This window comes from Chelonia mydas, chromosome 7 (genome assembly GCF_015237465.2).
Source record: "Chelonia mydas isolate rCheMyd1 chromosome 7, rCheMyd1.pri.v2, whole genome shotgun sequence".
In the NCBI taxonomy this organism is placed as follows: Eukaryota; Metazoa; Chordata; order Testudines; family Cheloniidae; genus Chelonia; species Chelonia mydas.
Genome location: NC_057853.1, coordinates 54486077 through 54509840, shown reverse-complemented (window position 1 = coordinate 54509840; position 23764 = coordinate 54486077). Strand labels below are relative to the sequence as shown.

Here is a 23764-nt window from a genome sequence, read left to right as displayed (position 1 = left end):
TGGGTGAAAAAAGTCTTTTTTTTTTTCCAACAGTTCAGTAAAACAAGATTCCTTGGGGGCGGGGGGGAATGTATCCAGAATAACACTCACAAGGAGAGATGGATGCAGGGTTGTTTGGGTTTTGTTTGTGTAATATCCTCACATTCATGTTGGGATTAGTTCTGAAGCCTTGCTCTGTATTTGACTCAGCACTATTGATGGGTCAGAAAGCATGCAGACATGGCCCCTTTTCAGCACGACGAGGTAAAAAAACCCCACATTTACAGGTCATAAAAGGTGTCGCTTTAATGGAATTGTCCCTCCCCCCCTTCCCTCCCCCATTGCCCCCACATCCCAGCAAGGCCGCTAAACAAGAGGTCAGTTAATGAGAGGACACAGGAATTCAGAGAACAGGCCTCAAGTGCCACCTGGTTCCAAATGCCACACTTCCTGTTCCTTCCAGCAAAGCACGTCATTTGCGACAGCTCGTGGGATTCTTTCCCCGAAAGAGAAAAAAAAGGGGTTGTGCCACCTTTCTGCTTGGTCTGTTAGAAAAAGCAAACGTGGCGATGGAGCAAAGAATGAATGGAAAAGACAAGGAGAGCAAGCAAGAAGAGTAAAGAAAAGAACGACAATAAAGAGGAGCGAGAGAGCAAAAGGGGAAAGGAAAAGGAGAGGGAAGTGCAGTGGAAATCATTGCTGTTGCTAATAATACTTTACACTTCTGTTGAGCTATCTATCCAAGGACCTCAAAGCAGTTGGCGAATGTAACAAATTCAGCCTCACCCCACCTCTGTAAAGTAGGGAAGTATTATCATACTCATTTGACAGGCAGGGGACTGAGGTGCAGAGAGATGATGTGGCTTGACAATGTTTACCCAGAGCCAAGAAGAAATCTCGGGAGTCCTATCTCTGTCATCTTCTCTGACCACTGGAAACACCAATCCCCTCTCCAGAAGTGATGGTGGGCTACAACTGAAGGCGTAATGGAGGAAGAAATAAAGAGTGTTGAGGAGGGAGATAAAGAGAAGAAATGAAAGGAGGGAGAGGAAAATAAAGGAGAGTGAGGGAAGGAAAGAAAGCAGAATGGAGGAGAGACGTGAAACACAGCGACAGATTTAGCTGGATTTTGCATAGTGATTTTTTTCCTTCCAAACTTTATTTTTTGTTTGTTTTTTGTTGTAATTTTTTTTTAAGAAAAATGAAAAAAAATTCACCTAAAATAAACCAACTCCCAGGCTCCTGGGGAAGGAGCCCTTCCACAATTTGGCTGTTCCCTCAGGTTCTGGGTTTGTGCTGTGCTTTATTGAACAGATAGTTTTGTTTTCAGTGAGCACAACAAGACTTGCACAGTACAGACAGCGCGTTCCTTATGTACAGGATGAGACGAGGCTGTTTTAATAACTACCATGATGAAGATGGAGATGAACTTATATACAAGAGGAATTGCCTTCACATTACACACATTATCTTCCTACAAAGCAGCAATTGTTTTTGCAAATAACATAATATTAAATAATTGGTAGAATTTCTGTGTTTCCTGCATAGTCCAATCTAATGGAATCTATATGAATATTGATGGTTTTCTTCTGCATAATATCACCACATAAATCCCCGTGTCAGCTACTAGACTTTAGCTATAATACTGCTTTACAATGCATCCATCGACTGTAACTCAAAACAACCAACACAAGAAACTCTTTGGCAAATGTAATTCAGTACATTCGCATGGGGCTTTACGGGGGGAGGTGATGGAAGAGGATAAGACTGCCTGGTCCTCTGCATATTACTTTGTCCTTCTGTTTTCCTGATCAAACCCACTTGCTGTTCTTCTAAACTTTCCAGGCCAAATCAATGAGTGGGGGAAATCCCCTTGCATCAGTGGAGTTAAACCAACTATGAATTTGGCCCTCTGAGCATCAAATTAAGCCAGCCATGACTGAGCCAACCAAATCCTGCCTTCTCAGCCTATCTTGTCTCTCTGTGATATGCCATCATAAGAGTGGACTTTTCTCAGCAGCTAGCTGCTTTGGAACAGTCTTCCTGAACTGCAGGTTGTCCAGTGTGAGGTGTGTCAGTCTCATGTTTTCTAGCCCCTTGGGTTATTCTAGTTGTCATGGTTGGCATTAGATACCTCTGGCCTTGACCGCATGCTGAGTGAAGCTGGATTTTGGACAAGGAGAACAAAGGTACTATTGAGAGAATCAAATGGGGACATCACAGCTTATGATCCAGCATTTATCTAGTATGTGGGGGACAAACCGAGGGGATGATGAGGGTGAGTTTTTTAAAATGATTAACCATTGTCTCTTTTTTCGTTTGAGATAGACTGAGACAATAGGCAAAATTCTCGACCCAGTCACATTGACATAAATCTGGATAAATTCCAATAACGATTGACTTTGGTGGGTTCACAATAATGAATCTGGAGCAACGCCATTGACTTAGTGGGAGTGGAGTAACTCTGTTGACTTCACTGGAGTTACTCAAGATTTACCAGAACAGATTTTAGGCCCTTATCTTCTGCGTAAACAAAAACACTCCCTCTTAGCATTCTGGGCCATCCCATTGCAGAAAACGCATCCATATAGTCAGCCTGAGATGTGCAAGTGCTGAGAAGAGCTCTGGGTGAGTGGGGTCTTTGGGACCATTACAGCCAGTTGCTGATGATGGACTTTTCTTGCCTTCAGGCTAACCCTGGAGACAAAGCTGAGTGCATGCGCACATTTCATTCAGGGGCTGGGAACCCTGGGCTTTATACAAATGCTAGTTTCAGAAATTGCTCCATGGTTCACATTTCCACCCTCAATGGGTTGACTCTATCCTGCTTTTATTCATGGACACTGGCGCACTCATCTTATCCCAATCCTCTCTAAACCAGCAATGAGAATCTACCTCTTGCTGCCCATGAAACCGGCTCTAGCCTTCATGTTTTCTTTGACTAGCTTTTTGGGAGTGTCAGTCCAAAGAACAGGAGCAGCTGAAGTTGTCAGCAATACAGGAGTAATAAGCATTTCCGCTGACAATCAGCCTTTCAAAAAACAGTGCTTGAGAATCACTGGGGAACCAAAGAGAGCAGAGAATCACTACAGAATCATTACAAGAGCATTCAGGAATCAGGGAGTGAATATTACGGTGTGAAATATAGGATTGAGGGTGCAAGGATGAGGGTATAGGGGATAGATGTTAGGGTGCACAACACAGATAACTAAGTGTAGGGATTAGGGTAAAGGGACTGTGGGAGTGGGATAGGGCATAGATAGCAAGGCTGTAGGGGCTTGGGAATTGAGAGTAGAACATGTAATGGGGCTGTAGAGATTAAGGTGTAGGTATTCGGGGACCAGTGTAGGGCACAAGTATTAAGGTGTGGGAGTTAAGGCTGACTGAGGCAGGTATGGGTGAAGGGAGTAGGTGCAAGGTTAAGCACATGGGAACCAAGTGGTAGGGAACCAAGCAACAATCCCAGCCAATTCTGAATTTGTCTGTCTCAGAACTGCTGGCTGACGGGAGATCTAATGGACCTGCATGAAACCCCACACGTTCCTTTCTACCACAAGCGCAGTTAGAGCAAGAGACTGGGTTTGTTTTCTTTGTTTGATGACAATGGACACAGAAAATGCTGACTTCCCATGGGGTGCGTTTAGTTGGCTGTTTTGTTTGGTAATTTTATTTTTTGCCAGATGTGAATTGTCCACACTGCTCCCCCGAGAATGGGATTGAGATTAGGAAAAGAGGAGGTGATGGGGCAGAGCTGGCTTCCAATCCTCTCCACCATCACATTCTAGTGCAAAACAGAAAGGAAATGAAACCCAAGAGTGAATGGGGAGCATCAAACATCAGAGGAACTTGTGTGCCATTCGGGCGAGGGGATTTGGGTTTATTTTTGCAGGGTTTTTTTTATTTTGTTTTTTTTTGTTGATTTTTTTTTTTCTAGAAAATTGGGGATTTGTTCATTTTTTTCCTTTTTACAGACCTTCATGACAAAGCATAAAAACACAGTTATATTTATATATCTATTTATATATTTCTTCATTTCATCGGTCGGTTGGTTGATGTCGCTCCATCCTCCTGTCTGAGCTGATTGTGTGTCACAGAAATCGTGTTTGTGTGTGTTTCAACCCAACTCTGCCCTGTGAGGTCACAGCATGCCGGGTGTGTCCTTCAAACGGAACCTTGAAGGAAGCCAAGGCATGAAGGGAAGAGTGGGGATGGAGCACACAGAGAGACCCGGGGGGTGGGGGGGGAATGGAGAGTGTTGCACTTGGGCCTTTCCTTCACTGCCAGATGGGTTGCCTCTCTGTGCTGCCATCCCCATGCTAGCCAGACCATTCCCTCAGGCCTCTGAAACAGGCTTGTCGGTTAGCATTTTGAAGCTTCTACCATGGAAGAAAGTTTCTCGAGGGAACACTTTGTTGCAGGTGGCTTCCTCCCCGCTTCACCCTGCCTCTACCACTCCCTGGAGAACAGGGTCCTGTATAAACGAGGGTGGCAGGTTGCATTGCTGGAATTCCCCTCAGTCTTCAAAGTCAGGGAGGCCTTGCATGGCTGAACTGTGCCTGGGATTGTTTGACGGACTGCAGCAGCAGGTGAGCTGGCCACAGGCCTTTCCGGCTGCCCATGGAAGTAGTTAGGTTGGGGCGAGGGACAGAGTGCAGGGGACGCGTATTTCTCAGTCTGATGTCGTGAGCGCTTCAATCCAACACGTTCTGCGGGGAAGGGAAGGGATAGCTGGGCGTGGAGGGGGACGGAGAAGTTCTCTTCACTCTTCCCAGGGATGGAGAAAGTTGATCAGACAGGTACAATATGAAGGCCTAAGCTGTCGCCCTGCAGTTTCATGTGGTTTCCATGGTAACTAGTGGCGGTCATAGGCAGCGGCAGCAGTGGGAGGTGCAGCGCCTCGGGATGTGGCACTATAATAATAAGGGGAACCTGAAAGTTAACACAGGAGAAGAATGGACTGGTTGAAAGGACAAACAGTAAAAAAATAAAAATAAAAAAAAGAAGAAAAGAAAATGAAACAAAAGAAAAGAACAAAAGGAGAAGGACCAAAGGGAAGACCTGTGGCCAGGAGCAGGTGGGCCAACACTCCCACCCAACTGCTGTATTTCTCTGAAGATACATTGCCACACATCATGCTCCCAGCAGAGCTGGTCTCTCCAGGGCTGGGAAATCCTCGTTCCTGTAGACCAGCGGTTCCCATGCTATGGGCCCCGCCCCCACTTGGGTTTGTGCCATCAGCAGATGAGACTGCGATCCCAGTTGAATATGATGATGCCTCTGCCAAATGGCGCCCTCTGCTTGATCTTGCATGCACCTTGCATGCACAGCTATTTCTGCTGGGGCCCTGTGGAGGCCCTGCAGAATGAGCACCTGGCCCTGGATTCTTTGGTTGCTTTGCTGCTGTCTGGCATTGCAGGAATCAATAAGTCTCCAAATGGGGGCGTGCAGGCAAAACATTTGGGACCTGTTGCTGTTGCCCTTCTGCACAGGGGCTGAGAGGTCAGTGTGTGAGTATCACTCTGGCAGCACCCCGTACCTGAGCTGCAGCAATTCATCTGCAGTAGGCCTCTAGGGGTTGGACTGACTGAACAGATGTGATATGGAGCTGCGAGCCATCTCCAAACGCAGCTGGGGGAGAAACAAAACAATTGTCCTTTGTTTCATTGCTTGGGATTTTGGTCACACTTGGAACAGAAGCCCTCCGGGCGGTTATTGGATGGGAGTTAAACAGTGATTGATTATTAAGATCACATTTGCTGAGGTTTAACAACACTGGAATAAAATGTGTATCTATTACCCAGTTGTTAAACCTTAGTGAATATGTAGTTAATAATCACAGCTTATTTATTTTACATACAATAAATCTCCAGTTCCCATACAAGGAAATGCTGTGTGAGAGGACAGAGTTTTAGGGCTTTTCTCCCCCCCCGCCCGGGACAAATTTTAGTTTTTCTGTGAACATTAGGTTCAGTGGGGCTCCAGCCCTGCTGGACAGACTACACCAGCCACCGACAAACTCGGCCAAATTGACCCAGGCATTGTGGGCATTGCTCCTGGGTGGAGAACTTGCTGACCACCCTTGGAATGGTGCAACCCATGGGGAAAGAAGAACCTGAAGTGGATTTCTGACCTAATCTGGAATGGACTGTGGGTGCAACCCATGGAGAAAGGAGAACCTGAAATGGATTTCTGACCCCATCTGAAGTAGAGTTTTGGAGCAGCCTCAGGCTGGAGAAAAAATAGATGTCATGAAAATACCCACTGAGAGGCCAGACTGGAAGTGAGGGAAAGACCTTTAGCCTGGCCAGATACTTGCAGACCATTTCAGAAAACAAACGAACAAACAAAGAAAAGAAAACAAAGAGACGCACAGAAGGAGCGCGAGGCGGGTGTGTGTGTGTGTGGGCAGGCAGGTACTCACTTAGTAACGCTGGGTTGCTGAATCGCCAGGCCTCGTTGTAGGTCGTGTACTGAGGGTGACTGTAAGGGTTCCCCGAGAACTCGCTCCCTGCAAGGAACAAAGTGGGAAGTGAAACACAGTGGGAAAGAGATGTCTCTACCCTTCCCCCAAGCTGGTGCTTAGGTCCGTCTGACCCAGGCCATACCAGTTTATGTAGTTTCTTTACCCACCTGGAAGTACAATTTAAGGATATACAATTCTTTAATGTTCAGTGCAATGCTGCCGACCCTGGACAATCAAAAAGTATGAGTCATGCCCTCAAAATCACAAGATCTTTCTAAAATGTTTAAAATATTGGTTTCTTTTTCTTTGCCACCTGGTTTCCAGATATGCAGGTGCACTGGGGGGTCATATGTTCAAGCTTCACTCTGCAACCATGAGGGATAGGAACTTGCTTTTTTTTTTTTTTAAATGAAAGCCAAGAGCCACACCTAATCCCATGACTCCAGGAGCTGGGCCTTTAAAAGAAACACCAAATATTGCAAGACTCATGATAAAACCACAGGAATTGGCAACACTGCCAATAGCAACTCGCGTTGGTCAGTTTTGTTCTTAGTAGGATGCTGGGGGTTGTGAAATGGGGAAGTTTGTTAAGGAGGAAATCATGGGTGGTGGTCATCAGAAGCACTTCACAGGGAGGTGAGGGGAAATGCTATATATGAACTGCAGAGTGGAATATGCATGCACAGCCCTTTCTTTCCTCCCCCCTCCATAGCATCATCCAAGCCACAAGAGTGGCTCGGATGTGATGGGCGCCCCATTGACATTCTCTCAATGACTCTCTCAAGTACATAAAAAGTTGTAACAAGGAGGAGGGAGAAGAGTTGTTCTTCTTAACCTCTGAGGATAGAACAAGAAGCAATGGGCTTAAATTGCAGCAAGGGAGGTTTAGGTTGGACATTAGGAAAAAATTCCTAACTGTCAGGGTGCTTAAGCACTGGAATAAATTGTCTAGGGAGGTTGTGGAATCTTCATCACTGGAGATTTTTAAGAGCAGGTTAGACAAACGCCTTTCAGGAATGGTCTAGATAATACTTAGTCCTGCCATGAGTGCAGGGCACTGGACTAGATGACCTGTCAAGATCCATTCCAGTCCTATGATTCTATGACTTCCATACAAAACTTGCTCAGGTTACAAGTCAAAAGGTGATTTTTCCAATTGCTAGTGCAATGGATGCTGCTTGGGTTTGAAAGGTGAACTGGGTTCTCTTTGTCTCTTCATCTTTGCCTAAGATGGGCCCAAACCAACATGACTATGAACTCTGTGAAATGCTGGAAATCTGGACCAGGATCCAAATTTTACAGCTTTGCCTCAGAAGAGCACCCAGTGCACCTCCCGTAGCTATATGGGCTCTTCAGGGCTCATGAATTTGCAACTGAGAAGATATGACTGGAAGACATATGTTGAAGTCAGACTGGGTGATCATAATGGTCCCTTCTGATCTTAAAAGCTATGAATCTGTTGAGTAAGGAGATGGCATTTTAAAATAGATACTTGTCTGATCATCACCTCTCTTTAATGAAACTGCAGGCAGGCTGGGAAAGAGGAATGCCAGCCGAGAGCCTATGTAATGCACTCAAATGACACTAAACATAGGTCTGAACTTTGACAGTGGGAAAAGAACAAAGTGGCCATGGTGCCTGGTCTGTACAGTCTGATAATAACTTGCCAGCTATTCTCTGTAGGGACCAGAGTCCTTGGTAGAGAAACAATCAGTGTAGAAAGCATCCAGATCTTCTAATAGAGATCCATAACATGGAGGTTAAAGGAATAAAGCAAAGTACATGGAATGCCTCGGACACAATTATCAAAGAGATTTCAATTCATTATTCTATAATCTCTGCCAGTGCTTCCTTCTCAGGAGCATTAGAGCCAATGGGCCATATTCTCTGCTGGTGGAAACTGAGTCCATGGAGTCAACACAGCTACAATGATTTACCCTTGATAAGGTTCTATTGGGTTTTCTAAGCAATTCAGAATAATAGCATAAAGTAGTCACCATAAAAAGGTCAACTTTTGTCAAGAGCTACACCCCTCTTCCATCCTCCCCTCTCTGGGATCTGAGGTACTGCAGTTACAGGAGTTCTTTACTCTGAGGGCTTGTCTGCACTTGAAATGCAACAGCTGTACTGTTGTAGCTCTTCAGTGTAGACACTACCTATGCCAATGTGAGGGGCTTTCCCGTCAATATAGGTAATCCACCTCCTTGAGATGTGGTAGCTAAGTCAATGGAAGAATTCTTCCATCAACCAAGTGGTGTCTACACGGGGACTTAGGTAGGCTTAACAGTGCTGCTCAGGGAGGTGGATTTTTCACACTCTTGACTGATGTAGTTAAAACGCCCTAATTTTCTAGTGTAGACCAGGCCTAAATATAGGGGAATAGTTCAGATTCTCAGATTCTACCAAGTGGGAGCTGTTGGCAAATGTTGACTTTATAATGGCAACCACTGAGTGTGCTTCCAACCCAGAAACATCCAGCCCTGGAAACCCTGATGGATAGATGGGGGATAGTCACAACATCCCTGCTAGAGAGAACACGGGATGCCATGGGGGGCAGGCAGAGTGAGACTACACAGAGGCAGAGTACCAAGCATGGCCCTGATGTAACACCACTGAAGTGAGCTGCTCAGCAGAGTTGTACCAGGGAGAAACCTAGCCCAGAGAGAAGGAAAAGGCCAACCAGACAGGCATTTCTGCTCTGAGCTGGCTAGCCCATGTCTCAGTATGGCTGCAGGGGAGAGCAAAATTCTGATATTTCAAGGCTTCTCTCTCTCTCTCTCTCTCTCTCCTCTGTTGTCATCCTAAACTGTTACTGTGATCCTGAACCACAGGTTAAGTAGTGGAGAAAGAGCCCCACTCTGGTGCAGCCATGGGAAGCTGGGGAGGATGGAGGGCAGCCACTGGAAACGGTGTTTATTGACGAGGAGTGAAAGCATGCATGCAGCAGGATAATGAGCTTTTGAGCTCAACTGTGACCAAGAAGAACTGAGCTATTGCCTTTCCCGATCGCTAATGAAACAAGTGTAATTTCCTCATCAACATTGGATTCTGTTTAATGCTCCCCCCGTTGCTGCTACCAGCCCTCTGCAGGCTCCATGCTGCTCTCTCTAAACCTCTTCTCCTTTTGGAGAGTCCTCTAGAGGGTTTGCAGAGCAACTCCAGCAGGCAAAGGGATTGAGGCTGGGGCTGACATCTTCTCTAAGAAAGAGGGGGAAGGGAGACAGGGATCGAAGGTGTCCTGTCACTTGAGCACAAGCCTCCCAAGCCTGGAACATGCTCAGATCCAGCATAACATTAAAGTAATGTCTGATGAATCCTCCATTGACTGACCAATTCCTGCCCTTTGCAGGAAGATGCACTCAGTGACCTAGTAGCTTCCATCCATCTCTAGAGCCAGTGAGCCTAAGTTGCAGCTGTGAAATGTGTGCAAACAGGTGACTGTGAATGCAGGACATATCTTAAGACAGCATCTGCATGAGCCAAAGGGATACGTGCACCCCAGATTACCCATTTTGCACATGCCTGTGTGTCTTTAAGGGGGACAAACTCCCTTCTGTTATACCAATGCAAACCCATTGATGTCAGCAGGGTTTTACTGATATAACAGAGATACATTTGGCTAGAGCTGGTCAAAAATTTTTAGATGGAATAGTTTTCCTTCTCAAAATGCTGCTTCAACTAATTTGAAATATTTCACAGGAATGTGTAGATTTCAATTAAATTTTCAACAGACAAGTTTCACAATGATTCAAAATTGAGTATTTTGTTTAGACTTCCTTGTTTTGTTTCAACTTTCTCATTTCATTTTAACTTTCTTCTTTCGTTTAACTTTCTTCTTTTGTTTTATTTTGCTTTGACATATATTATTGAAACTAAGAATTTGATATTATCAAAATGTTTTGTTTCAATGTTACTGCATCAAAATATTTTGGAATATTTTGTTCCACCAAATATTTCAATATTTTGATTTTTTGCCCCAATTTGAGATAAAAACAAATTTTAAAATGTTGGAATTTCCTGCAGGACAGAAATTCCATGTGTGTGCCTTTGGATCCTGAATGAAATTCACTGAATCTGAACCTTTCTTCGCAGAAGTCTATGTTGTCCCTTATGATTCATTTCTAAGTTTAGGCCATACATCTGCACTTCATGTCCAACCACAGAGTCACATCTGTGCTCTGACATCTGCATCATGGCAGCTTGACACAGGAACCAGTAAATCAGGGAGGACCCAAAGAGGTTCCAGTGTTGAGGATCTAGCCTCAAGATCCCTGCAGTGGAGTGGATGTTCAAAGCACCTGAACGATGCAACTCTCTGGCATTTTGGCACATTTGATTACATACCACAAAGATGTTCTCCGATTGGTCAGCAGGGAACCTTCTCTTACACACTGCCTGTTTCTGATACACTTAAAGAGTTCCTGTTATTTGTATCTAAGTCTCTGGATGTTTTCACTTCACATTCCCCATTAGGCCTATCAACATCTATCTTATGTTCTATGGAACACAGTTATGTTGGCTCCAGTTGGACTGGAATACAGGAATTGCCAGACCAGTGGTCCATCCATCCAGTCTAGTATCCTGTGACTGCAAGTGGCCAGCACCTGGCACTTCATAGAGAGGCATGTCCAAGTAGGTCCCAGGAAAAATTTCTTCCTAACCCTCAGATTGGCTTAAGCCCCAACATGGTTGGATTTTCATTTTCAGAAGGACACCTATTTGGCTTGAATAATTTCCGATGAAGTGAGTTGTAGCTCATGAAAGCTTATGCTCAAATAAATTGGTTAGTCTCTAAGGTGCCACAAGTCCTCCTTTTCTTTTTGCGGATACAGACTAACATGGCTGCTACTCTGAAACCTGTCTTACACATTGTAATTTAACTAGCCTGTTTTTTTCCCCTTACCTTCCTGCTTCTATTCTTTGTTTGGTGTCTGCATGCTCTGGGTGTCAACTCTGTTGTCATATGAATAAGCTGAATTCCCTTACCCTTGACTTAAGGGTCTCTCTGACTACTTATTCCTGGTATGTGGGCAATGGGTTCTTAGTGAGTCTAGGTTGTAGCACTGTAGCCACCCATGGCTGTAGATATTAAGTTACCATTGGCATCTGGTCCTTAGCTGTCCTGGGCTTGGAAAAAAGATAGCTTGTTACCCTAGGCAGGTGGGTAGTTAATTATTATGAGCCATGAATAGTGGATAATAATTTACATGGACAGTTGGAAGTTAACTATGATTGTTGATGAATATTAAGATTAATTAATTACCATAGGTTATAGATAGCTAGTTGCCCTTAGCTGTGATGAATCAGTTTTCATGGGCAGTGGGTAGTGCATTATGTTTGACTGTGAGCCATGGGTAGCAGGCAGGGCTTTAAGGGCAGCACAGACACTGATGGGAAGGGATTTAGAGCGTTAGCAGAACACTCCAGGGCCTGAGCAGAATGATCAAGGCCTATACACTGGCTAAGCACAACACAAATGCTTTTGTCATTGACTTACCAGGTACCATTCCTGCGAGAGTTGAGGTTGGGTAGCTGCCCTGTCCAGTCGGTGGGACATGGGGTGGGTAACCGGGCAAGGTGGTGCTCGCCATGTCACGACCTGGAGAGAGAAGGAAGTGGGGACAGAGGATGAGCAGTGTCTTGAACTGAGATCCTTCAGCACAGAACTGGTGTCTCCTTTGTCCACACCAAGTGGCCAGGAGCCTCTTGGGCAAACCACTCTGCCTGGGACCTCTGACTTTCCTTTTCATTGGAAGATTTTGTTTTGGAGACCTTGATGCTTTTGAGTCCAAGCTGCAAAGAGGGCACTGAAAAGGAGCCTCTTCAAGGCTCAGAGTTATTCATTTCGTCCCACAGTACACACCGAAGCCTCTTGGGCAGCTTGGATCTATTTAACCTAATTGAAGCAAATCTAAGCTGCATAGGAAGTTCTACCACATTCATCACTGGAGTAGGTGAGCTCCTGCACGTGATGCAGGCAGAGAGAGGTGGCATGGTCCAGTGCCTAGAGCTGTCAGGAGACCTGTCTTCCATTCCTAGCTCTGCCACTGTGCATCCTTGGGCAAGTCACTTCACTTCTCTGTGTCTCTGTTTCCCCTCCCACTATTTGTCCGTCTAGGCTATAAGCTCTTTGGGGCAGGGACCATCTCTTCCCACACGTGCACAATACCTAGCACAATGGGGCCCCTCTAGGTGCTGCTGTCATACAAATAAAAAATAGGACCTGGGGTTTTAATTTGATTCCCTCTTTACTTCTGTCACAGATACAAGTTTTCACTGGTTCTTTTGCAAGCCCCAGAGTCAGGACGCCTTCCCCTCCAGGGGATGGGCATGGGGATGGGTGCAGGAAGAGAGGGGCATAGGCCAGTAGATGATAGGGGTTTATTTTTCACCACTGAGTAAGTGCAGCTGTAGGGTCCTTGCTTGCTGCCAGAGGCATGTCCTCATTGGGTTTGCCTGAAAGCGGGCCAGCAAGAAGGGCATTTTGCTGTGAGTGCTCATTGCATTTAAATGAACTAAAATCATCTCAGAAGCTGCTGGGAGTTTCAAGCCAAAACCAAAATAAAAATCCCTCTAAATAAATTAAGACAATCCTTTCCCCACAGCTGCTCGGATCTTCCCAGCTCAACCTCCTATGCTACCTACTGAGCCCTCAGCCCACACCAGCCCTCCAGATTCCTCTGCTAAGCTGTAGCTTGCCATGGAGCTTGTGCCGTTGGCTGCTGCCTTATTAAATCCATTCTCTGTTCTGTTTGGAGACCTGGGTCCCAATTCTCCTTCATCTGTGCCCATGTGAATCAGGACCAGCAACCCCCCCGGAAGTCAACACAGTAGCACTGGTGTATGTAAATGTAAGGAAAACCAGGCCCACTGTTTCAGCTCAGCTTATGGGAGAAGTGAAATCTGTGGACTGGTCCTGGAACCAGCCTTACACCCGGCACTCAGAGTAAATGAACCCTACTTCCCAGCAGAGGGTGAGTTCTCTCTAGGATGTGGTGGGTAGAATCAGTGTCACGGCTTTTGGGCTTTGATTAGTGATTGGTGAACCAGACTGGTTAAAATAAGAAGAAATGCAAACCTTGGTCTGTCCCTTGAGAGGGTCCTCACCCATTGCCGTCTCGCCTCACCCTTGATGGTGGGAATTGGTGTGTTGGTTCTGCTGCACTCTGTCCATCCCCCAGAGGCTGCTGCACTCTGTCCATCCCCCAGAGGTGATGCCTAAGAGTGCATCATGCCATTCTATTCTCTTCTATTCTATAGGTTCTTATCCCACCCTCATCACGGTGGTACCCTAGTGATTTCCAGTCATGCATTATGACGAGATAACTGGCTCTGTGGATGAGGGGAAAGCAGTGGACATCTTGTTCCTTGACTTTAGCAAAGCTTTTGACATGGTCTCCCACAGTATTCTTGCCAGCAAGGTAAAGAAGTATGGGCTGGATGAATGGACTTTAAGGTGGATAGAAAGTTGGCTAGATTGTCGGGCTCAACGGGTAGTGATCAATGGCTGCATGTCTAGTTGGCAGCCGGTATCAAGTGGAGTGCCCCAAGGGTTGGTCCTCGGGCCGGTTTTGTTCAATATCTTCATAAATGATCTGGAGGATGGTGTGGATTGCACTCTCAGCAAGTTTGCAGATGACACTAAACTGGGAGGAGAGGTAGATAAGCTGGAGGGTAGGGATGGGATACAGAGGGACCTAGACAAATTAGAGGATTGGGCCAAAAGAAATCTGATGAGGTTCAACAAGGACAAGTGCAGAGTCCTGCACTTAGGACAGAAGAATCCAATGCACAGCTACAGACTAGAGACCGAATGGCTCGGCAGCAGTTCGGCAGAAAAGGACCTAGGGGTGACAGTGGACGAGAAGCTGCATATGAGTCAACAGTGTGCCCTTGTTGCCAAGAAGGCCAATGGCATTTTGGGATATATAAGTAGGGGCATTGCCAGCAGATCGAGGGACGTGATTGTTCCCCTCTATTCGATATTGGTGAGGCCTTATCTGGAGTACTGCATCCACTTTTGGGCCCCACACTACAAGAAGGATGTGGAAAAATTGGAAAACGTCCAGCGGAGGGCAACAAAAATGATTAGGGGTCTGGAACACATGACTTATGAGGATAGGGTGAGGGAACTGGGATTGTTTAGTCTGCGGAAGAGAAGACTGATGGGGGATTTGATAGCTGCTTTCAACTACCTGAAAGGGGGTTCCAAAGAGGATGGATCTAGACCGTTCTCAGTGGTAGCTGATGACAGAATGAGGAGTAATGGTCTCAAGTTGCAGTGGGGGAGGTTTAGGTTGGATATTAGGAAAAACTTTTTCACTAGGAGGATGGTGAAACACTGGAATGTGTTACCTAGGGAGGTGGTGGAATCTCCTTCCTTGGAAGTTTTTAAGGTCAGGCTTGACAAAGCCCTGGCTGGGATGATTTAGTTGGGGATTGGTCCTGCTTTGAGGAGGGGGTTGGACTAGATGACCTCCTGAGGTCCCTTCCAACCCTGATATTCTATGATTCTATGATTAAGCAACATAACTAACATCTGTCATGTGTGGGTTGTTCTTTTTTTCATCCTCTCCCTCGGGGGAGAATTGTGTGTACACTGGAGCGTCCAGGCTTCGGACTCACTGGGCTTTCCCAGGCTGAGCAGCCTGGCACATTATAGCAGGTGTCAAGTGGGGAAAAATGTCACTGAAAAATGGTGGAGAACTCTAGGCTTGACATCCCTGTACTGAAATGCTGCCGTGGCAGGTGAAGGACATACACACTGACATTCCTACTCAGATGTGGGCATGCAGGCACATGCACACAAATCACACCAGATCTATGCACACCCAGATCTAGGTACACGCCCTTCAGATTCACACCCAGATCTAGGCACACTCAGATCTAGGTACAGCCCCTTCAGATTCACATCCAAGTATAGGCATCCCCACCCTCACATTCATACCCAGATGTAAGCACAGCCCGCAGCCTACATTCACACCCAGATGTGGAAAATACAGTGGGAGTTGGACACCTAATTCCCTAAGACTCCTTCAATAGTGCCAACCTGGAAAAAGAAGGTGACAGCTCTCCTCCATCTCGGTCAGTGTGGTGATGCAGACGGTGCCACCATCTTGGCTGTGGTGGAATCAGACCAGATTACACATCAGCATTTCTCCGTGGGTTTCTCTGCTGACATCACATAGGGGCCCTGCTTTACTTTGCTGGGTTTCACTTGGTTGTAGATTGGTAGAACCGTGACACTCTGGGGTCGCGGGGGATAAAGCTGCCTAGTTCTTTAGATGGTGTTTTGGTTGCCTCTCAAAAAACATCAATGGCCCCATTGAGGAACCTTTTTTCAGGGTGGTGAACACTCACTGACATCAGTGGGACTACTCAAATAAAGAGAACGGCAAGGGGAATAAGGGTTCTGCAGTGGAGCCCTGAGCATGCCCTGCATACAAAGCATACTGCTTTCAGTGTCAGTGCGCAAACAGGCTCATCACCTAAGTTCCCTGTAAGCTGCGTGGCCACCATGCAGGCAGGGAGAGGCACCCCTCACCCAGCCCAGCCCAGGCTCGCCAGAGCTGCCAGGGAGAGGAGCCCCTCCCCCAACTTGACCCAGCGCAAGCCCGCAGGAGCTGCCGGGGGCAGGAGCCCATCCACCGGCCCGGCCCAGCCCAGCGCAACCCAGCGCCGCTGGAGCTTCCGGGGAGAGGAGCCCATCTGCCAACCCAGCCCGGCCCAGCCCAGCCCAGCGCCATCAGAGCTGCGGGAGCCTGTTGCCTGGCCCAGCCCAGCCCAGCCCAGGCCCGCCGGAGCTGCCAGGGAGAGGAGCCCCTTCTCTCCCCCGGCCCGGCCCAGCCCAGGCCTGCCAGACCTGCTGGGGAGAGGAGCCCCTCTCCTGGTCTGGCCCAGCCCAGGCCTGCCGGAGCTGCCATGGCCAGGGAGAGGCACCTCTTACCTGGCCCCGAGCTGCTGTGGCGAGAGAAGGCTGGGGGGAGTCCTCTCTCACTGCCACAGCCTCGGGGCAGCCTGCATCCCAAATCCCTCATCCCTGGCCTCACCACAGAGCCCACACCCCAGCCGGAGCCCGCACCCTCTCCCACACCCCAAACCTCTTCCCCAGCCCTGAACCCCTCACTCCCAGCCCCACCACAGAGCCCGCACCCCCACCCCCCCCACAGCCCAACCCTCTGTCCCAGCCCTGAGCCACCTCCTGTTCCCCAATCCCCTCATCCCCAGCCCCACCCCAGAGCCTGCACCCCCAGCCAGAGCCCTCACCCCCACACACCCCAATCTTCTGCCCCAACCCTGAGCCCCCTCCCACACTCCGAACCCCTCAGTCCCACCCCCACCACACATCACCTCCAGATTGGTGCACAGAACAAAATTCATTCTGCACATGGATGTAAAAAAATAGAGGGAACACTGCTCATCACCCACCTGAGCTCACAGGTCAATGACAAAGTCAGATTGCTGTCCGATTTCTGACAAGCCCCCATTGCCAGGCCATTCCCGCAACCCAGGAACCTCCTGAGTGATCAAAACGGAGCCCTCGACTCAACTGTGGCTCTGAGCTAGAGAGCGGAACCTTGAGCTTTCTCCCATCTACAGTTCCCTGCCTGGCCTGAAGGCAGAGAGATACTGAAGGAACCTGCATCTCCTGAAACATTTCACCGTGCTCTGCTCCAGAGGCTGCTTGTCCAATGTGCAACTAGAGGAGCATTGCTGGAGATAGCTTGGGCTTGGAGAGACACAGAACTCAGAAGCACCACGAGGCTGCATTAAAGCTTGGACCAAGAGAGCTCACAATACTGTTTTGCTCTCTGGTCTCCTACTGGGAGGTCTTCAAAAGAGCCAGAAAATGAGGAATAGAGATTTTAACAATGCAAACCTTGATGAAAAGGGAGACATTAGAGCAGGGGTGGGCAAACTTTTTGGCCCGAGGGCCACATTGCGGTGTGAAACTGTATGGAGGGCTGGGTAGGGAAGGCTGTCCGTCCCCAAACAGCCTGGCCCCCGCCCCCTATCTGCCCCCCTCAAAACCTCCAACCCATCCAACCCCCCCATTCCTTATCCTCTGACCGCCCCCTCCCGGGACCCACCGCCCCTAACTGCCTCCCTGGAACCCCACCCCCTATCCAACCGCCCCTGCTCCCTGTCCTGTGACTGCCCTGACCCTTATCCACACCCCCGCCCCCTAACCATCCCCCGGGACCCCACCCCCTATCCAACCCCTCCTGTTCCCTGTCCCCTGACTGCCCACTGGGACCTCCTGCCCCTTATCCAACCCCTGCGCTCCCCACCCCCTTACCATGCAGCTCAGAGCAACAGGAGCTCGCAGCCCCACCGCCCGACCGGAGCCAGCCGCACTGCTGGCATGGCTGCAGGGGAGGGGGGACAGCAGGGGAGGGGCCGGAGGCTAGCCTCCCTGGCCAGGAGCTCAAGGGCCGGGCAGGACTGGCCCGTGGGCTGGATGTGGCCCGCGGGCCGTACTTTGCCCACCTGCGCGTTAGAGGGAATAACAACAACATAGGAAGTAGAAGGTAGAGGTGGCACTGTTTGCACTGGGCACTTTCCAAATACGAGAGGGACGCATAGGAGGGTGTGGGGAGTGGGATGCAAGAAGAGGCAATCAGGACAGGATGGGGTGTGGGGGGAAGCAGTGCAGGGGGCAGGGATGGGAGAAGGATGCTCTGAAGCTTCTGGACTGTCCTTCCTGCTCCTCCATCCTCTCTGTGGGGTCAGGGTGCATGGCGATGTGGTGCCAAAACCTTTTTCCCTAGGAGAAGTCACTGCTGTGTCATCTCAGACCCAAGCTAGGGTTCCTTGGTGGAGTATGGTACATCTCCATTGAGAAACTTCTGAATGGGAAACCCAGATGTGGCAGAAATGGGCCAGGTCAAATTGACCATCAGAGTACTCAGTGAAGACCCAGGTAGAACCTAGTTCTCAGGGAGGTAGGTTACCAGACAGATACCCTGGGCTCCCAACCTAGGTGTCTCTGTCAGGGACTCACCCAGCTCAAAGATCTAAAATGTGGCTATAGCATAGCACCCACGGTCATTTGTGCCCTCAAGAATGAGGCAAGTGTCAGAAAATCTGGAAGAGAAGACTGTATGATGGGCTCAGGCCCAATCCAAGTTTGACATGGCAAACCATCTACCCTCATGTCAATGAATGGAATCACTCTGCCATCATGGCAGGTATTGCCAGGGGCATATAGGTGAGTCAGCTTGGGTGACCTTGATTTGTACAGAGTTAGGCATGTGATAGATGGCAAAGTCTTTCAGACTCTCTTATCACTTGGACGGGCCTCATCAACTTCAGGTGCCCGAATCGATGCTAGGTTATAGCGCCTGTCTAGGTGGTGAGAGAGGGGAGAGTTTCTATCTCTGAGTGCTGCTTATTCTGAGTGCACCATACGATCCCCAACATGTCTGCCTCCAGCACATCTATCTCAAATAGGTTTGCTGGTAGTCAAAAAGGCAAATTTGCTATGTATGGTCTCCTCCAGGGCTCTGGAACCTTTATAGACAGCAAGGAACCCTGAGCACTGGGACCTCTTTGCAATAAGTCTGTCTGCAGTGACGACACAAGTATATGACACATTTCAGTGCAAAATGACAAATGTGGTGAATTAGTGCCCAGGTACCTGTACCAAGTGCACTGTGGTCAAGCGTGATCACTCCCTACCTTTGTAGCCTGGAGATTTGCATGGCAACCCAGCAGCGTAGAAGCTGAGCATCTCTCACATAACTGGAGAGAAGATGCCCTTCCAAACTGGGGTTCAATAACCAACCCAGGATAGATTAGCATCAGGCATTTGCAGGTCTCTATATCCCAGCATAGCACAGCAGGCATGGCTGGCACCCAGAAGGAGAGGGGGGCAGAGAGCAGGGCTGGTGGAAGGAATCGTGGGTGGGCAGGAGTGATGGGCGATATGGGCAGAGGTTAATCCTGTTTGCACAGCCCCCAGGCACATGGAGTTTTTCCAGTCCCCCCTCTGCTTTATTTCTCTTTTAAAGCATTGAATTTTCAGCTCTAATCCCTTCTAAACCGCAACATTTTTCAGGCGCTCTGTGTAAGTGAAACCATAATCTCTGGTAAAACAGACTGCTTAAGCTGCTGCAGCATTAGGCCAATCTGATCCAGCCCCTGGATTTCCTCTCTGCCCCGCCACCACAGAGAGGATTTCAGCTTGAAAGGCTGACTAAAGCCCTCGCAATGGGAACAACAGCACCAGGCCTTGCCTTGCAAAGCTGGGCAGGGTTAAGGGACCAGAAGCTATTTGTCCCAGTGTTTTGAGGTGGTTAAAGCCCCTGCCAGACTTGCAGTGGAGATGATCCCAGACCCCACTTGCACACATCAGGGCTTAGGAAGAAAAATTCCTTACACCTTTCAAAGGCAGCACCTCGTACTCAATGGAGGGGGATATAGGGGTGGAGAGCAACACGGCATGGGCAACAGGGATGCAGATATACCAAAGACCTTCCTCTGGTGGGCAAAGAGTGAATCATCAGAGGGCCAAAGATGAGCATCTGTCTGTCACTCTACACTAGGAAACTGCATAGTTGTAACTCACTTGCAACACAACTCCACTGGTGGACAACACATACACACGTCTACCATCATGTTATCTAACCCTGTCCTGAGTAAAAGCACCTATGTTTGTCTGCAACATAGCTTTCCCCATTTCTACCACTGGTAGAGCTACTCAGGTAGTGAAGTACAGCTACTCAGTGTGCCATGTAGACAAGACTGATCAATCGATCCCATCCTCCTAAGAATCTTTCTCTCTCTCTCTCTCACACACACACCTAAGCACCTAGAAGAGACACCCATTTTTCATTTTAACCCATCCCAAATTTCAGTTGCAGATTCAGTCTGGATTGTCGGCCCTTTCCATTGATTTTCACTGTAGCTCTTTAATGTTGTGGTATTTCAGGTAAAGGAAGGCAGACCTCTCCCCACATCTCCCCCCACGCACACACATCCTGGCATTAGCATCAGTCCGACGCCGTGGTGCTGCAACACGCTGGCTTGTCTCTTTCTCACTGGGAGGGGTGTCCCTCGATAAGATTGCATTAGGGAACCCCGGCGGTATCTGTCAATGTCTTATTACTATGGAAATTGACCAGCAATTGAATCAGAAATGGAACAGCTTGTGACCCCTCCCAAGAAGTGGAGAGCCTCATCCTAGGCTCCCTACACATTGTAAAGGGCACTCAGTGTCCTGATGCTGCCCAGAGTCATGTTGGGGAAAGTTTTGGGGGGCCAGGGTGTGAGGGGGTGTAGCTACTAGGACACTCATCTGTGACAGAACAGCAGAGAACTAAATATCTTCCCCACTTTCAGCGCTTCTCTCCCCCCTGCACTGGCTGAGTTATGGCTGTTTTCCTTCCCTCCTAACACTCTCCTCTGTTATCCTGGCGGGCAGGAGGAATTGGTGATCTCTGACCTAAATTCCCCCCACGATTTTGGCCAGACAGTGAGAGGAAGATTCACAGCTTTGGGTTCCTTCGGAGACTCATCTCGGCATTTATTGCCCTCTCTGCGGCTGATGGGGGAGTGGGGGAAGCGGGTTGGTTTGCAGGAGGGATAAGCTGCTTGTTTTTCAGTGCTGATTTCCTGGAGGACAAACTAGCTGCATTCAGGGTTTCTTTTCTTTACACAAAACAAGGAAGGGAATTCCTGGATGGCATGTCCCCACTCAAGGGGTCACTAGGCACACCCTCTTAATGCACTCCTGTACACTGTCTTACCAATATTTATGAGTCCCTCAGCATTTCCCTGGTCTATCTAACGTCCTTATCTGGCCCCCATTCCTACTGTATCTGAGCACTTCCTGATCTTTAGTGCATTTATCCTCATACTGCCCCTGTGAGGTAGGGAGCACTATTATCAGCTATTATGATAGCTGTTGACTGACTCTGATGTAAAATAGATTGGTGGGTCCATGTCACAGAACTGAGGCACAGAGAGGCTAAGTAACTCACCCAAGGTCACACAGGAAATCTGTAGCAGTGCAGATCTTGAACCCAGCTCTCACAAGTCCTATGCTAATGCCCTAACCATCGAACCAGACTTCTTTCCCATGGCAACTCCCCCTCACTTAGAACAGATTGTCCAGTGCAAACTGGCAGGGCCAGATCCTGAGTTGCTGTAAATTGATGAAATTTCACCAAAGTCAACAGAGCTGTGCCAATTTCCATAGTCAGGATCTGGCTCCAGAGGTCTTATGAGTCCTGCAGGTGTGATATACTGTATCTCGCATGGTGGCTGTTTCCACTCCTCATTCCTTGACCTTCCTTTTGCAAGAATGTTATGAAAATCATGCTCCAGCTAAAAATCATACTGTATTTAAAACTCTCTCCCCCTTTCCCTGTGTTGCTAACATTCCCTTGGTTATAACAATGGAAAGGATGCGAAGACCCTAATCTGCTTTTCAGGGCCACTGCTCTTGCTTTCTGTTTGCACTGCACTCTGGGTGGACAGCGGACTGTGCAGAGCTAGTTTCTGTTTCTGCTCCGATTCATTCACCATTTTCCAAGCCTTAGCCCAATGCTGTCCTTTGAGTTCTCAGCACTGCAGGGAATTGCTGAAATACATATGCAAAGGAACAACCCCAGACCTGGTTTTTCTTGAAAGTCAAAGCTGTTGTGATTTTATTGATGTTTATATCAGGTTTTGTAATGCCCTTGCACCTTCCTTTTTAAAACTGTATTTTACAAAATCTACATTTTTGGGGTCGACAGTAGCTCTATAAATAAACTGACATGTTATCTCCACCTCCTCACCTGCTGGAAAAATTGAGGCTCTGTAGTCCTCAAATACAGTACAGAATGAAGCTTCCAGTATATTGGGTGGATGTATGCATTCTGTCAGAACATGCTTAACATTAATCAACTGGTGTAGCCCCATTGAAGTCAAGTCTACATGGCTCTAGGAACATTTATCTGCAGATACAACTGTTAAAACCTGGACAACGAATGATGTGCCTGGTAAATTTGGCAAACGCATTAATTCAGTGCAGCCTCATTTGTTGACTCCTAGTTCATTGGGATGTTGCATTCACATGAGAATATTCACATGCTTAAAGTGAAGCACGTGTTTAAGTGCTCTGCTGCACTGGGGCTTAAATGTGGCCAACTAAATGAAGGTGCCTTCAAAGTATGCTCAGAAATACTGTCAGAACAGGAGACATGTCAGTTTCCAAGGCCATCCTAGGCATGTGCAGTCTTTCCTCTGTAGAGATATTCTTCTATTGATACTGAGGCACAATGAATTTTCCTGGAGAGTCCCTCCCCAATTCTAAACTGATGAGAGAAGGCCAGAGCCTTCCACACACTATCCAGCTCTCTGAAAGCATGCAGGAGCAGCTCCCACTCTACTGGCAGATGGCCTGTCTGAATATAGCCCAGGTTGGTGGAGCTGAAAACTCACTGCCATTTAATGATAGCTGTTGACTGACTTTGATGTAAAATAGATTGGTGGGTCCATGTCACAGAAATCGTCATCACAGGAGGCACTCATTGGCAGCCTCTTAAGAAAAGCCTAGGACTGAGGGGGCATGGGGACTACATAATCTTCTTCCCTAGAGGTGGCCCCTTGTGTTCAGGGTTGAGGCACAATTGCAAGGTCGTACCTGCACTGAGGCCAAACAGGTCTAGGAATGTCAATTCACTACTATCTCTAGCACCAAACTAACTTAAACATTAATTTAAATGTGGCATCATTTCTTGCAGGTGCAGCCACATCCAGCTTTTCATGCCCATCTGCCTTTCACGCTCATTCAAGCCTGAGATTCACTAAGTCCTTCCTCTTCAAAATCCTTGTCTATTCCCTCCTCTGTGCCTTCACAATTATCCTCAATGAACCTTCCCCTGAAAGCTTGGAACTAGCTCCTCTGATTCCTGTCCTCTCCCTGCTATTGCTAAGCTGTCTGGCCAACCATCACCTTGGGCCATTTGGTCCTGGAAGTCATTGAGCAGAGTGATGCCTTTTGCTTTCCCACCTCTTTTGATAAGATAAGGAGATAACATCTCTCCTGGTGCTGGAAAGTCACTCCTTGTCTGCAGACGTGCCGTGAGATCTATTGCTATCGTCTGATCCCAAATAGAGAAGGAGCTTACGCTACATCTTGGCTCTCCAAAATCTAAACAGGTATCTTGGAAGGATACAGTTGCGGATATTCATCCTCAATGCAGTTTTCCCTTTCCTCCTTAATCTGCACTGGCTCTTTGCATTTGACCTAATTTGACATATTTCCATGCTGCAGTCTGTCCTTTCTAACAGAAAGTATCTCCATTCTGCTGGAGGAGCAGAATCATTCCC

The 23764-nt window shown here is 47.9% G+C and overlaps 1 protein-coding gene across 3 annotated transcripts in view; it reads right to left on the bottom strand.

Annotated features, from left to right (window-relative positions):
* Nucleotides 1-1197: 1197 nt before the first annotated feature.
* Nucleotides 1198-23764, bottom strand: part of PAX2 (paired box 2) — a 103947-nt gene continuing 81380 nt past the window's right edge. For 2 of the 3 annotated variants that reach the window (XM_037905329.2, XM_043551628.1), the window contains exons 8-10: nt 11940-12041; nt 6401-6487; nt 1198-4889 (exon numbers count right to left, since the gene is read on the bottom strand). In XM_037905329.2, the coding sequence (XP_037761257.1) occupies nt 4768-4889; nt 6401-6487; nt 11940-12041 (311 nt within the window). In that variant the 3' untranslated portion in view covers nt 1198-4767. Of the gene's footprint in view, nt 4909-6400; nt 6488-11939; nt 12042-23764 lie in introns of all 3 variants that reach the window. The other variant, XM_043551629.1, reaches the window with a different exon arrangement.